This window comes from Stegodyphus dumicola, chromosome 12 (assembly GCF_044657685.1).
Source record: "Stegodyphus dumicola isolate Sdum_Otavi_A_Nest chromosome 12, ASM4465768v1".
Classification (NCBI taxonomy): domain Eukaryota; kingdom Metazoa; phylum Arthropoda; class Arachnida; order Araneae; family Eresidae; genus Stegodyphus; species Stegodyphus dumicola.
Genome location: NC_140779.1, coordinates 71,560,547 through 71,575,509, shown reverse-complemented (window position 1 = coordinate 71,575,509; position 14,963 = coordinate 71,560,547). Strand labels below are relative to the sequence as shown.

Genomic DNA, 14,963 nt, shown 5'->3' with positions numbered 1-14,963 from the left:
TGTTCTAAATATTATTCACATTTAGAGAACTATTGACAATAAAAATTTCACTATATAATGTTTTAAAATTATTTAATTTATGATTAAGGAAAAACATCACAGAATTTTTTTGTTGTTGTCTTTGTGTATGCAGTAAGTTTTTAAATTTCTCATTGCTCAAAAACTAGAGATTCAGATGAAAATAAAAACTGTATTTATGCTACATTTAAAAATATTAGAACAAATATATAAGCAAAATACTAATTTCAAGCTGTTACAAAAGATACAAAATATTTATTTTCTAAAATTGCTTTCAACATCAGGAACATTTTTACATGAGTTATATGAGCATCTGATTTTATTTCACATTTATGAATAGTTGACAGTAAAAGAAAAAATTAATTTTACTTAATTACATATTTAAAAACTTAAGGCACACTGAAATGAAACAATAAGTACTTAATCTAGTTACTTTCGCATAAAAACAAAATCATACTGGACATAAATACACTTAAGTATAATATTCTTACTTAACTATACATGTGAACACAAATTTTTGTTCCAAATGTTAGTTTTGTACAGCATGCAATTTATATTGCATATAAATATATATATATATATATATATAATACTGTATATCCAAAATACACATTATTCAGAATAATATCTTTTTTTCATAGTTCTGTATTTCTTTAATGTATACAATGCTTCAAGTTCTTTTATAACGTACTGGCCTTTAGCTAATAAAATCTCTATTTGAGCATCATCAGAAACATCTTTGTTTTTCATAAAAGCTTCTTTTAAACGTCCTTTGAAATAATCAAAGCCTTTTGGATAATCTTTTCCAAGGAACAAAAGCTATTAAAGAAACAATAAGAGTTAATCAATCTTAAAATTATATTTTACAGCTTACATATATAAAATAAAATTTTTAAAAACAATCAGAAAATTTTATAACTACCAAAAATAAAAATAAATGAAATCATACAGTATATTTAAAAACGATTATACGATTAAATATCTCTTAGATGGTTCGTAATATAACAATAATTACAAAAGGTTTGCAGTAAAAAATGTTTACATAAACCTGATACGAAAGTGTCGATGATAAAAATGTCTTGCAGAGACAATGTAAGTAAGTCAATAAAAAGTCCATTCTCGCATGATCAAAATTATTCAACACAGGCTTAATTTATATTTTTGAAGTTTATGTACATAATGTGGGAACGACAGCTTTGCTTTTCATATTTTAAATGCAAATTTCCAAAAGGAGCTTTTTATACCAAAGAAAGAATTTATGGGTTTTAAAATTCCATATATAGAAATACTATAATTCAAGATATTTGATCATATAAATTAAATATTTGTACAACCCCTAAAAATTTTTCTTGAAGCTCTTTTCTGGGTAAAAACAGTTTAAATTGTATAATTTTAACTTTTTTAAAGCCAATTTTCTATAGCTCCTTTGCCCAAACGGTTTATTAAAGCAAAGTGTTTTATTATTATGACTTCTGTATTTAAATATCATCAAGCTTTAATTAAGAAAAAGAACCTACATAGCAAACTTGTTTATTTTTGCGTACAGTTTGTGGTTGTTTTTACAGTTGCTTTTAACATCAAAGTATCTTGCATTCTCAGAATTTTTGTCATGTGCAGACTCTAAACCTGTTATCCCTCTTATGAACTACATCAAAGTAGCACTGGTACTCAAAGCTCTGTTTCAGATAGGCAGACTGTGAGTAAGTGGAGGACTGCTGAATGTTTGACAACAGGTAATTGATATTATTTCAATAATGAGAATTGTTATAAATAAGGATGTTTTGAAACAACTTATTAATTATAGCCTTTATGAAAGGAACATACAATAAATTTCATATATCTTGATTGGAAGGTAACTACAAAAGAACATGCTCCCATCCCCAAAAGAAACAAATCATTACCTATAAGAACCGACACATGAGCAAACTGGCAAAAAGATTTATATTAATTATGCCAATTTTCTGCAGTTAATGACTGGTTTCTTTAGCTTTTCAAATGTTCTAGGTGATAAAAATTATTAACCTGAAAGGGTAAAAGTATATTTACAGGTACCCCTTGGCAAAAATTGGCGATTTTTGACGGTACACGGATACCGAGTTTGTGCAATTCTTTGACTTGTTATTTTGGCTTTGTGTAGCGCCGATTTTAGTTCCAAAAATCGTTTCTACACAAAGACACAATAATAAGTCAAAGAATTGCATAAACTCAATATCCATGTACACAATGACCTATTTTCACTTATAAAAAACATCATAGAATTGCACAAACTAGGCATTGCGATTTTATCCGTTGACCTATTTTCACTTAAAAAGGAGCACCCACTTCTAGGTAAAAAAGTATATTTATGGAACATTCAACTACTCGGGTTACCATAAATGAAACAACTGTGCGATAATACAAGGGGTACCCTTCAGTCTACTCTAACTGTCCAAGTCTTCCTTACTTGTTTGAGAGCTCATATTTACATTTTCTCAGCAGTGGAAAGATGGTTAAATATAAAGCATGTAAATTCATAAATGTTCAAATATCTGTGTGACTAGTTGTCTCAAAAATATCTCTCAAACATGAATTCTATCAAATATTAAAATTGGTATTATGGATAATCAGAATGTATCAATCCCTTCCCTGACATACAAAGATAAATATATGATTAAAAAGTATAACTATTTTTCAAATGGAAGTGATTACATTCATTATTTCAAATAGTTTTTTTTTTAAACTAAATTAACAAATTTTTAACTACACGGTATTCAAATGTTAGCACAAAGAGTAGATATATTGCTACGAATAATCCCCCCCTCTAAAAAAAGCTACTGTTACTTGTACATTAGCATCAACCATTTAATTAATGCCTTTTTTAAAAACAAATGTGCATATCAGTCAGTTTTTTAAAAACAAATGTGCATATCAGTCAAATGTGCATGTCAGTCAAAGTAAACAAATAAAAAGTTTTTTTTTTTTTTTTTTTTTTTTAATGAAGCCCACCCAACAAATGCAGAACTATATCATTATAATTTACTATATTGCATTATTATCAAGAAAAGTCGGAAACTATTTCATAGATCTATTACAGAATAACATGAGTGCTAAATTTAAAAAAAAAAAAAAAAAAAAAAATGAAATGCATTAGTTTAATTTACTTATTTAGCACTTGTTGGTAAAATTCTAGTATACGGTGCAACCCTGGCACGATTTTGAAAATTATTGCCAACACCAAAATGACCCGTTTAACTTAACTACTCATCGTATATGTCCCGTTTACTGCTGATCATAAAGTAGCCAAATACGTTATGCACTGGATACTAGGATTAAACCGCACTTGTTTTCTTTTGCTGTAAAAAGTGTGAAAAAATTGTAATTGATAGTATTATGTAAAAGCAATTTCATAATGTTTGTACACATGACTTCAAGTAAGTAAACTAGCATAAAAACTGCTATATTTTAATACATCATAAAAATAAGTGTTTTCAAGTAAATAAAAAACATATAGCCTAAATTTGTTTCTATATCAGTAAGAAGAATGAAAATCAAAATTAACAGACTGCAAACATAACAATATTTCTACTTACATTTTTGTATAAGTGAATTACTTTACTTCTAGTGGAAGCCATAATTATCTTCAGTTCAACATTGACTGCTTTCTCCAGTTATATCTATGTAAATGAAATTAAACATAAATAATCCATGAAATTAAAAGCTTACAATAAATAAACTTTGAAAAGGAATCAAAAGCAACTTATATAACTGAATAAAAATGATTTTTTAATATTACGAATAAACACAGTACGTATTTGGAAACTGAATGAAATTAAATACTCGCAATATTATCTCTAATAACAGTTATTTATACTTTGATAATAAATAATAACAGCGCACCTTAATGAACGCTTACGATGACATTTCATTCCATAAACATCAAAGGTCGTGCAAATCATCACGTAGTCACGTACACAAAAGAGGCCAAATCAAGGGAACATATCAAAAACATGGAATCTTTCCAGACAATTTTCAAAAACTTTATATCACTGAAAACCGACATTAAATTAGAGTATACATAATATCAACAAAAAAAGGAGTGAATTATTTGCGTAATGCGGTACTTAAAGAACTCTGAAAACTATAATACCTGATGCACATAAATTCCGCTGCACAACTTAATATATAAAGGCCCCTATTATTTTCGGCAAATATCTCAGGTCATATCACTCAAGAAGTTTTAAAGTTACGCTCTATTTTTAGATAATAAAATGCGAGTTCAATTACGTGATCAACACAACACCTTTAATTTCTAGAAAAACAATGTGGACTGAATCATACTGAAATAATAATGATAACGATTGGAAAGTAGCCAAAAAAAAAAAGCATCAAAAGTTGCCGCCATCTGTTGGCAAACATACAAATAAAATGCCGTTGAAATGCTTAAGGGGGGGGGGCGAAGCCGAATCAAATATTTTAGTTTCGTAAAATGCATGAATGGGTACTTTTTTAATTGGTTGGCACAAACCTATTTTTTTAGTGTTTTGTTTTCAACTTTCGCATTTCTAAAAAATGCGTCTAAGAATAGTATTGAATGTATCGTATATATATTTTTGTATTTTTACATTATTAGTAAATCACTTGAAGGAAGTTCCGAGATATATAATATTATTATAAATATACATTAAGTCTTCTTAATTAAATGGAATTTTTTTTTCCCTTCAGCAAATTGGCAGCGCAAGAGTTTTGCTTTTCAGATGTCTTCGTCAAGGAGGTTAGGCAAAGAATTTGATTCTTTGGGTTAGGTCTTCGTGTTCTGTTTGTTGTGTTGTGTGTAAGTCGCGTGTTTCTGCGACTAGCAAAGTAGCAAATAATCGTAAGAAAAGAAAGCGAAATGTGCTGTTGTTTTAATGTGATTAATTATTTATTTAAATGAAAGAAATTCTTAATTTTTGGAAATTTTCAAAATGTTCACTCGATTTAGTTTTCACTCCTTTTCATCACTTCTTGCTCGTTCTCGAAATCTCTTAGGGTTAGGCCGTATTTCAACCGATGGAATTAAAGTAAATAAGAGTTCGAAATATTCTAATTGATTATTTAGTTAACTGATTTTACATGTAAAGTTTTGTCTGCTGATATTGTCTTAAAAATGTGTTTTCAAATGAATGAACTTTGTATAACACTCATATACATTAAACTATTTTTGCAGCCATGAAATGCAGTAAAAGTGTTTATTACAGCTTCATAAAAATTAAAATGCTTTCACTTGCACTTTAAGTGGTATGAAAAATTTTTAATACCTTTTTACTAGTTGCTGAAGCAGGCAATAGGTTTTTACATGGTCAAAATGCTTCTATAAATTAATGCCGGTTCTGTTCTTCCCATGTAAAGCTGAGTTCAATTAACGCAATGAGTGTTAATAGTTGTTAGTAAAAGCTGTGGTCGTTATTTTTTTAATAGAGCAGAAAAATTTAGAAAATGAGCAATACCCTTGCTGGGATTCAAATTTGGATTTGCCATTCTTAGCCGAACATGTTTCCAATCATACCACCAAGGCTTATGGTATGGAGGGTGAAAATTATTTACATTCTCTGCCCTTTAAAGGACAGGGCCCACCAGCGGCCGAGCATAAAGACGCTGAACACTGGTAGTTCTATCCGAGGTTCGAATCCCACGAACAGGCTGGCTGCATGGGTGTTTTCAGGGTTTTCCCCATGTATGACATGTATACAAACCAGTTTCCCTTAGAAAGGCCTCCATGAAGGCATCCCTCCCTTTAGGCAGATAGCCCTCGTGTGCTTTGCCATAATTGAATAACCCGTAACCCTTTAACCTTTACAACTGAGGAGGTAGAATCCCAGTTGCTAAATCTGGGTGATAACAAGCTGTCAATTACATTTTAATTCATGTGTCACTTTTAGAGTACTGTGAAATTATTTTAAAGCCACGGTACCAAAGAAATCAGGAATGATGTTGCCGAATTTGAAGCTCTGACTTTCTGACTGTCAGCCAAATGTGCTTCCAATTACACCATGAAGACATGGAGTAAAGAGAGAAATTTTTTTTACATTTTCGGCCACTTAAAAGGGAGTTAGAGAGGAGTGGGCACAGTCACCAAATCCAGGTGGTGATACCACATTTGGTACTTGTAGAATGGTACTTGTTCGCATGGTTCTTGTAGAATGCATTTAGAATTTCTTTCAAAACAAGAAGGATGAGAAATCAACAGTGTCCTTGCCGAGGTTATAACTGTATACCTCTTGACTATAGTCAGATGTGTGGAGGGAAAAAATTGCTTATAAAATGACAAGATGTTCCATATTTCCAATTCTATTATTGTGGTTAATTATAGTCATTGAGATGATTTTGTGGGATTAGAAATATATTTAATAATCAAACAGTTGTGCTTTCTAGATATACATTTTAGAGAAATCGCAAGGTCTGCAAAAAGACTAATTTCGAAAAGAAATTTAGATTTCTATTGCAGCTGTGCATTCTTGTGTGGAAAATATACAATGAAATTAAATCTTTTGAAGATAATTCTGATTTTAATGTATTCCTTTCAAATTGTTATGGAAGTATACTTTTGAGAGAATTAAAATGATATGAAGTAACTGAAAAATTAAATAGTTATTTTAAAATAAAAGCATAATTGAGCAAGATTTCTCTCATAATCATAATAATCATGATTCTTTCAGATATGTAGCAGTATTAATTGATCTATCCACTGGAAACAATTGCAGCAACACAATACAATGAAACTTGGCTTATACTAATGAGCTCTTGGAACTACTAATGAACAAACTTTTTGGCTCTGTGCAATTTCTTACACACTTAATGTTATTTAATATAATGTGTATAAATTAGATATGATAAACATTGCAGTGAAAATATTTTGTATTTTTTTAAACTTTATTCTTAAATTTCTGCAATTTTCAACTGAAAACTTATTAATTCGTAAATTCATTCTGTTTAGACTGTTAGAGGAACAAAAAGCACCTTTGGGTTGCTGGGTAAAAATTCGGTTGCTGTGTAACTCTATGGTACCCCTTGGCGAATCGTTTCTTTTTGACGCCAAGATGGCCGCTACACAAAATCAAAATAAGAAGTCAAAGACTTACATAAACTCCATATAGGCATTAAACTATTTTCACTATCAGGGAATTGGACAAACTAGGCATTTTGCATTGCCTTAATTTTGTCCATGTACACATTGATCTATTTTCACTCAAACAAAATCAGGAAGCTAAAACAAAGTTAAAACCATCATGGTGACCAGAAAAAATTCACTGCTGTCTTAACACACGGAGACAAACAAATAACAAAAAATACACAAACACAGAGGAATAAATAACCAAAAATGCATATTTCTTAACATAAAAACATTAAACAACACATCTTTTAATACAAATTGACACACACTCATGAATAAATAAATGAAACATCAATTTTTTAATATACCTTTTTTTCATTTGCATACGTTTAGGTTTCCCACCACCAACTCCTCCGTCCTGCAAGTAAGCAATTCAGTTAAATTTTTCGCCATTTCTGCTCATCCGCTGTTAATCAACATTCATCCTCTTACTCACCTCAGACATACTCAAATGATGATACTCACAGCAAAATAATAGTAAGCTCAAAATCCAAGACCATGCACGTATAAGTAAACACGGTAGCTGAAAAGAATAGTAAGAACCAAAAACCCGAGTTCATACGAAAGGTTACTATTACGAAAAAGCACAGCAGGCTTCCAGATTTCATGAACAACCAATACCACTTGTTGATTTTTTCAGAAAAAAATACCAAGGGGTACCATTCAGTAAAGATTAGCCAGTTGTGGTACTTTCATCATGACCTCCAGCTTTCTTTTGTGTTCTAAACAAAAGGCTGTGCAGCCAAATGTAACATGATTCTTAGGAAACAAGGATACAACTTGCATAACTTAAGAGATCCTATTGAATCATGCATTGAGACAAAGAACTGTAATCAGGTCTTTGATTGAGCTGTCGGACAGTTCTTTGTTCAAATGGGATGCGCGAGTCAATTGTAAATGCATATTTAAGATGGAAATGGAAGACAGGCCTAAACCATAACTTTTAAACCAGGGTCCCCAACCTTTTTATCACTAAGAGCACATTCTAAAATATCTGTTGGACGGCGGAACACCATTTACTTTTCAAGGTGAATTTATAATTGGATAATGTAATATTACATGTACATAATAAAAGAGATGGGTTGCATCTCGCTTTGTTCTGGTATCTGTGTTGGACGCAATTTCTATTTCATTAAGAATGAGAATTTTATGAAATTTCATAAAAATTCAACCAAAATGAGAAAACTTACACATAGAATTTTATTGAAAACTGAAACATTTTTATTGTGATCCAACAGCGGCAGGCACACGTTAAATAATCGGCGGGCGCCATGGTACCCGCAAGCATAAGGTTGGGAACCCCGGTTTTAAAGTATGTAATTTTCACATGAAATTATTAATTTACTGCAAAATTGAAAAACATTTAATAATCGAGCATAACAATTTTTATTAACATTCAACATTTTTGTAAAATTAAGTTACTGTTAATGTCTTTTGTTACTATTAACATCATTGTGTTACTATTAAAGTTACATCTCAAGTTAAATAATCTATTAAAGTTACATCTTCATCATTGCAACTTTTGGGAAATATGACAATGCTAGTCATTCTTTCTATGTAATTCATAAATAAATTTTTGCATTATTTTTTTACGAGATAATTCTCTTCCCCCCCCTTATCAGATTCGATATAACAAAACAAATGTTCAGTTTCTTAAAATTCAACTGTATTTCAGTAATAAATACGGTGAAACATAACATAGTGACTGCTTCTAAAAGCGGACAGTATTTTGAGAGCATTAATGATCACTGGTATTGAGCATCACCAGTAATCATCTTCTTTCAAGCCACTGCCTTCACAGAAAACTAATATTGGTAGAAACTGTGAGGTCAGTTGGATGATGTCATTGAAACAGTAGAGCAACCAAGGGAAAAGAAGTGAGCATATTAATTATTTGAAATCATAAGCTTCAAAATATCCCCTCCCAGTCATCAAAATTGCCTTGTTCTACAATAGCTTTGGGGGGGGGATGGTTACTTTGCCTTGAAAGAAATTAACCCCTCAGATCATAAGTAAAATAAGCACGCAGTAAAAATCTGGTAGTATTTAAGAGAGAGAGAGAAAAAAATTAACATGAATATACATATGAACTGTTATGTACTCCTGTTTTAAGCTAAAGTTGCAGTTATTGTACTTTGCAGCATACTGTATTATATTATTAATAGTTGTTTTTTAAGTTTATCTAATTAATTAATTAAAGTATTCACAAAGTTACATAAAAGTTTCATTTTAAATTTTACTAATTAGTACAGTCAAAAGTCATTAATTCGGACACCCATAATCCGGACCTCAAAGCTACAAACTTTCTGCGCGTGCGTCGTGTTGACCTTTACGGCTTACTTTGAAACCTTTACGGCTGCGAATATGCATGTGCGCATTCGCAAAATACGTTTACGAATGCGCATTTAATGTATAACGGACGGTATAGGCTAAGCTAAAATTATGTAATTCAGTTAATGTTGCAGATTGCATTGTTCCTTAATCTTTGAATTGGATTCGGCTTATTAATTTTTGCAGACTGTTAGAGCAATTTTATAAAAGTAAGCTTGAACTTTTGATTATGTCAAATAGAATTTCTGATATATATTTACTAATATGTAAAGGATCTACAAAGCGAAAGTATGTTTCGAAGTCCATTAAATAAAAAGTGGAATTACTGCAAAAAATGGATAAAGGCATATCCTTTGTTTATCTAAACTTTGTTTATCTTTAACGCTGCGGCGCACAATGAATTGGAAGTTGATCTTTCAGGGCAGATGTTTTTATTTTTTTTGGCTTATAATTCCTTACTAAATGTAGCATTTCATCTCGATGTACTCCGTCTTTGATCTTTAAATCAAATTCCTCATCATTATAATTCGCTTCCGATAGCGAAGAAAGTGACAGAGGTTATTGAAAACGAAAAAATTTCCATTGACAAATTAGTCGGTATTCTTGACAAAGCAATTATAGGACTTGAACAGCGGAACTTTGTAACTGAACAAGAAATTATGTCTGTTTATAGAAAGAGAATGTATTATTGCATAAAAAAACGAAGCAACTTAAACAACTTACATTGAAAGAAATGTTTGATAAAGTAAACAAATAAATATTAAGTTTTTTTTTTTTTTTTTTTTTTTTTTTTTTTTGTAAATTTTGATACCCTTTAGATCATAATTGTTCTTTATTTCATAAAGTATGGTTTCATATTTTTAATTTTATATATTCTGCATGCCATCTTATCAGATTTAAACTGATGATCTATAATCCGGAATCGCCGAAGTCCCCACGAGTCCGTATTAACGACTTTTGACTGTATGTATATTACTGTAATAATAACATATCTATTGAGTTTCAACTAAAAGCAAAAAAATACTTTCTAGATTTTGTGCCAGTATTCTAGTCGAAAAAGAGCAGATGTGTCTGATATTCCAGAATTGAATGAACCTCCTTTAAAAAAATTCTATGAAGCTTATTACCAACCAGATAAAGGTCGGGTTCATGATAAGAAGCCATTTAAAATCAAATGTGAGAAAGGGAAACTGTATTATTGGTGCATATGTGGGTGGAGTCATGATCAAGTAAGATTCTTTTTTAATGTTTTTTCAACTTTATGTATTGTGTTTGTATATAAATGTAAATATAAAACCAAAGCAGCTGTTAGTTTCATGTTTAATACATGCTATAATCAAATATAATTTAACCCTTCATTTATACTCACTGTATAACCTGACATTAATAGTGATATAAGGTTCTGTACACTCTGTCTAAAATCTGTAAATGGTTAACAATAAAACTTTTTCTTTTTTTGACACTGAAATTAGGATACACTTAAATTTTACATTTAGACAATAAAATTCAGCCATCATTTTTTAAAAGAGATATGTTTCTTAATTTTTTTATACCTCAGGCAGATTTGTTCATATCAGTTTAAAAAACAAAAAAACATTAAAAAAAAACCTATAAAATAAATTTCTATATTAAAACTAACTGTGACCAGATGTTGGTATTATTGAAGCCAGGAATGAAATAACTAAATATGACACTTAAATATGCAAAGAATACAGTTTTAATAGGAATAATAAGCAAAAAAGCAGCTTGAAATTCGGCACAGTAGTTGAAGGTTAATGCATCAAGTTTAAACATCCAAATTCATTTTGACTGAGTTCCAATGCATGTTGTTTAATGTGAATCTCATACACATAAGGCTGTATAAATACTTGGTTTAATATTTCTCTTTTATAACTTGGCATAAGCAAGTTTTCATGTACCACCCAACACATTCTAGATCAGTGGTTCTCAAACTTGGCACTGCAGCACCCTGCCTCTTCACAAGGGAAGCAGTATAAAATATTGTTGAAGTTTCATAATTAATTGAACCAAGGTGTAAGGCCTAACTAAACAAAAAAACAAAGTGAAGAATAAATAAACTTCATAATTATATCCATTTAGAGAATGCTCTTAAAACTTTTCAAATATAAACAATTTTATATACATCTATTATTGATGTTGCAAAACCACACAAAATTTCAAAATATTATAACATAATTATAATTTTTCTTTCGAAACATTTGAAATAATATTAGCAAATTTATTCTTTCTGTTGTTATTGGCATTTCTAATTTACTTGTTTTATACAAACTGGAAGGCTCCACAGTGTTCTCTTGATACAAACATTTCCATCAATTAGACAAATCTGCATTAGCAAATTAGTGTATGAATTTCATTAATGGTTAAAGGATGCTCGAGGCAGTTACTTATAAAGGCCTCCTTGTTCAACTGGCCTTTTTGAACTGCACTATAACAACCCCTCCAAAAAAATAACCACATGCCATTATATTAAAAAAATAATAATATAAAAAAATTGGGTGCCTTCGAAGTTTATCTGAAAATATAATGATCTGTAAATTTTAAATTTAGTCAACATAATTCCGTACCAATGATAATTATTCAGTTTTTTGAATGACTCGTATTTTTATGCTATTACATGCCAAAACATTTACTATTTTCTATAGTAATACTCAAAAAGACTATTTTATTATGCTCGATACTAATTTTTGAAAATTATTTCATTCACGTAAAATTCTTATCAACAGTCTGAAGTTTTCAGCATAAATTCAAAAATATACTTAATTACTTAATAACCTTTTCTAAAAGTAGTTAAAAAAATCTTAAAATTCATTACATAATTTTATCACGTATAATCACACCATGTTAAATATTTTGATACCATAATTTCATACTTTTGCAAAACAGTGCAATCAAATTGCAGAAACTTTAAGCAAAATTTAAATGCAAATGAATCTGCATATTAAATAATTCAAGTTTAATTCACATAAAGGTAATAATTTTTTAGCTTTCGATTGATGGAGTGCTATTAGAAAAGCAGAAGCATGAATAATTTTCTGCCACACGTACTTGAAGAACATTAAACACAGATCGAAGACCTTGAACCAGCTGTAATGCAGAATCTCCTAAGCATGAATTCACTGATGATTTAAAATGCTTCCCCCCTTCTAAATATTGTAGAGATGGCTGAAGAAAATTCAATGTTCCTTTTCATTAGACAGTCAAACTTTTGGATATCTCAGGAGATTACTGTAAATGCTACGTATGATTATTTTTTTGAAGCACTTGTCAAACACCACTGCAGAAGCATGATAATTCTTTTTCTTACTTCTAAATATACATGAGGTAGTCGAATAAATTTTCCACTCGTACTTAGGACTCAAACTAAAACCCTTCTCTTAACAAACTGCTATATTGGCTTTTAGCTTATCCTCTGTGCTGCTTGGATGCCATTATGCTATGCCCTCTTCCTATCGCAGTAGTATTCAAAAATGTAAATGTTCTGAATTAGGCACCATTAGAGATCCAAGCAAACTGTTGCCACAAATGTGAATTTAAATAAAATTGACTGTCAAGTTTCCTATTCACTATGGATTAGCATACTATGCAATCCGAATCCTTCCTCTTCAATATAGAATACTTTAACTCCATCAACATTTGCTACATCTTTTTCTATCTCTCTCTTTTTTTTAATCACAGTTAGTTTACTTTATTATTCTATTCTGTTGTATTTGTTAGTTTTCTGTGTTAATTCTTACATTGCTCTTCAATAAGCTTGTGTGTGTTTTATAATAAATAAACAAATATTAACATAGGTGCATAATGAAAATTCATGTATGTCTGAAACGAATATCTTGATTTTATATTGATTACATACTCTAAAGACTTTCACAAGACTAAAATTTCTTATGTGATCTTAAAGCCACCACAAGAACTTTACAAATTTATCTTCAAAATTGGACTTAATTCATAGATTATGTAACATTTTATTATATTTTTTAAACTGCTTTTAACATGTTTTTTGTGTCTAGAGATTTCTAAATTAATTTTGAAGCAAATCATTTGTTTAATTTAATGTTGGTAGTGGAAATTACTTAACTGGACACAGCTATTATAAGTAGTAGTAGTTATGTAGTTTGTATGTATATACCTGAGCAATTATTCCATATAGTATGATTGTCAAATTCTTTTCTCTCATTGTGCAATTTTATTTGTCAGATTACCTGATTACTAAACCCTATAAAATTTTAGAACAAAAATATAGCAAAAACAAGGAAGGATTTTACTTTCTAGTAAATACAGTATAGTGGAATTCAGGATCTAACTTAACTAATGTAATTTTAATGAGAACCATAACCCATTTTAATATTATTAAATTTGGAGAATTGGTTGGTATTCATTGTGGGACTAATACATAATTACTTCAATTGGGGCCTGAATTTATTACATTACTGCACATCAAAACAGGACTAGAAGCCTGCAAATAAGAGGTCTTTCTTTGTGTGGGCATTTCATGAGAAACTGCTTCATATTTGCATTACGCATGGTGAAACCATGCAGCCAGCCTGTTCGATTAAATCTGATCCTTTTTCAAAACTATCAGTTAAGTGATTTTATCAGCTTGGCCACTAGTGGATAGTGCAATACATATAAGAGATTTCCTTCTTCTTTATTATATTTTGTTTCAATTAAGATTACTTGTAAAAAAGAGAAGTTAAAAGTAATAAACTGTAGACTAATGAATTGTTTTATTTTATAGCCATTATGTGATGGAAGATGCAAATTTCCAGAAATGAAAATTAAACTGAAGCCAGTTTTATTTAAACCAAAGCAGACAAGAGAGTATTGGTTTTGTAACTGCAAACAAACAAAGAACAGACCTTTTTGTGATGGATCTCATAATTCAGCATTTGTACAAGCTGCGTCTTCTGTAATTCGTAGATAACAATTCCTGTAATAGTGATGGCAATGCTTATATTTTGCATAGAAAATTTTCTAATAAATTTTAAGTCTATATTTCAATGTATAATGTTTATTTCTTAGTTCAAATTGTTTATATAATTAATTATAATTATGTAAATGATTAGAATACAAATTAAATAGGTCTGTAATTCGTAGATAACAATTCCTGTAATAGTGATGGCAATGCTTATATTTTGTATAGAAAATTTTCTAATAAATTTTAAGTCTGTATTTCAGTGTATAATGTTTGTTAGTTCAAATTGTTTATAAATAATTTTAATTATATAAATAATTACAATAAAAATTAAATAGGTATAAATAAGAATTCAATAGATAAGAGTTATTTATTGAGTTAAAAGGAGTAATAGAATTATTGTATATTCTGTCATACAATATGTAATATTTTAATGCATAAAAGCAATTCAGTCTTGATGAAGCAGATAACAAAACTGAATTGAAGAATCACCATCTTTATTTTTATGCATTTCAAATCATCTCTTTGGCAAACAAATTATATTTCAATCAT

The 14,963-nt window shown here is 29.8% G+C and overlaps 2 protein-coding genes across 4 annotated transcripts; one reads left to right on the top strand and one right to left on the bottom strand.

The window, feature by feature from the left end:
* Nucleotides 1-253: 253 nt before the first annotated feature.
* Nucleotides 254-4,461, bottom strand: osi (electron transfer flavoprotein regulatory factor orsai). Of its 2 annotated transcripts, XM_085806554.1 has the most exons (4): nucleotides 4,145-4,458; nucleotides 3,895-4,043; nucleotides 3,588-3,671; nucleotides 254-837 (listed from the first exon to the last, which is right to left on the bottom strand). In XM_085806554.1, the coding sequence occupies exons 3-4, from the start codon at nucleotides 3,627-3,629 to the stop codon at nucleotides 631-633; spliced, it is 249 nt and encodes an 82-aa protein (XP_085662680.1). In that variant the 5' UTR covers nucleotides 3,630-3,671; nucleotides 3,895-4,043; nucleotides 4,145-4,458; the 3' UTR covers nucleotides 254-630. The 2 variants fall into 2 exon arrangements, with proteins under 2 accessions (XP_085662680.1, XP_035207369.1); XM_035351478.2 differs by lacking the exon at nucleotides 3,895-4,043 and having other exon boundaries at nucleotides 4,145-4,461.
* Nucleotides 4,462-4,681: 220 nt separating this feature from the next.
* Nucleotides 4,682-14,668, top strand: LOC118182158 (uncharacterized). Of its 2 annotated transcripts, none has more exons than XM_035351477.1 (3): nucleotides 4,682-4,768; nucleotides 10,510-10,707; nucleotides 14,235-14,668. In XM_035351477.1, the coding sequence occupies exons 1-3, from the start codon at nucleotides 4,697-4,699 to the stop codon at nucleotides 14,418-14,420; spliced, it is 456 nt and encodes a 151-aa protein (XP_035207368.1). In that variant the 5' UTR covers nucleotides 4,682-4,696; the 3' UTR covers nucleotides 14,421-14,668. The 2 variants fall into 2 exon arrangements, with proteins under 2 accessions (XP_035207368.1, XP_035207367.1); XM_035351476.1 differs by lacking the exon at nucleotides 4,682-4,768 and adding an exon at nucleotides 4,775-5,057.
* Nucleotides 14,669-14,963: the final 295 nt, after the last annotated feature.

What these genes read in the sequence shown, in the direction of transcription:
- LOC118182158 (XM_035351476.1), top strand. Translation starts at nt 4,962, where the DNA reads ATGTTCACTCGATTTAGTTTTCACTCCTTTTCATCACTTCTTGCTCGT. An exon ending in TTTCAACCGATGGAATTAAA is followed by an intron (nt 5,058 to 10,509) that starts GTAAATAAGAGT and finishes AATACTTTCTAG; the next exon opens with ATTTTGTGCCAGTATTCTAG. An exon ending in GTGGGTGGAGTCATGATCAA is followed by an intron (nt 10,708 to 14,234) that starts GTAAGATTCTTT and finishes TTTATTTTATAG; the next exon opens with CCATTATGTGATGGAAGATG.
- osi (XM_035351478.2), bottom strand. Translation starts at nt 3,629, where the DNA reads ATGGCTTCCACTAGAAGTAAAGTAATTCACTTATACAAAAAT. An exon ending in TAATTCACTTATACAAAAAT is followed by an intron (nt 838 to 3,587) that starts GTAAGTAGAAAT and finishes TTTCTTTAATAG; the next exon opens with CTTTTGTTCCTTGGAAAAGA.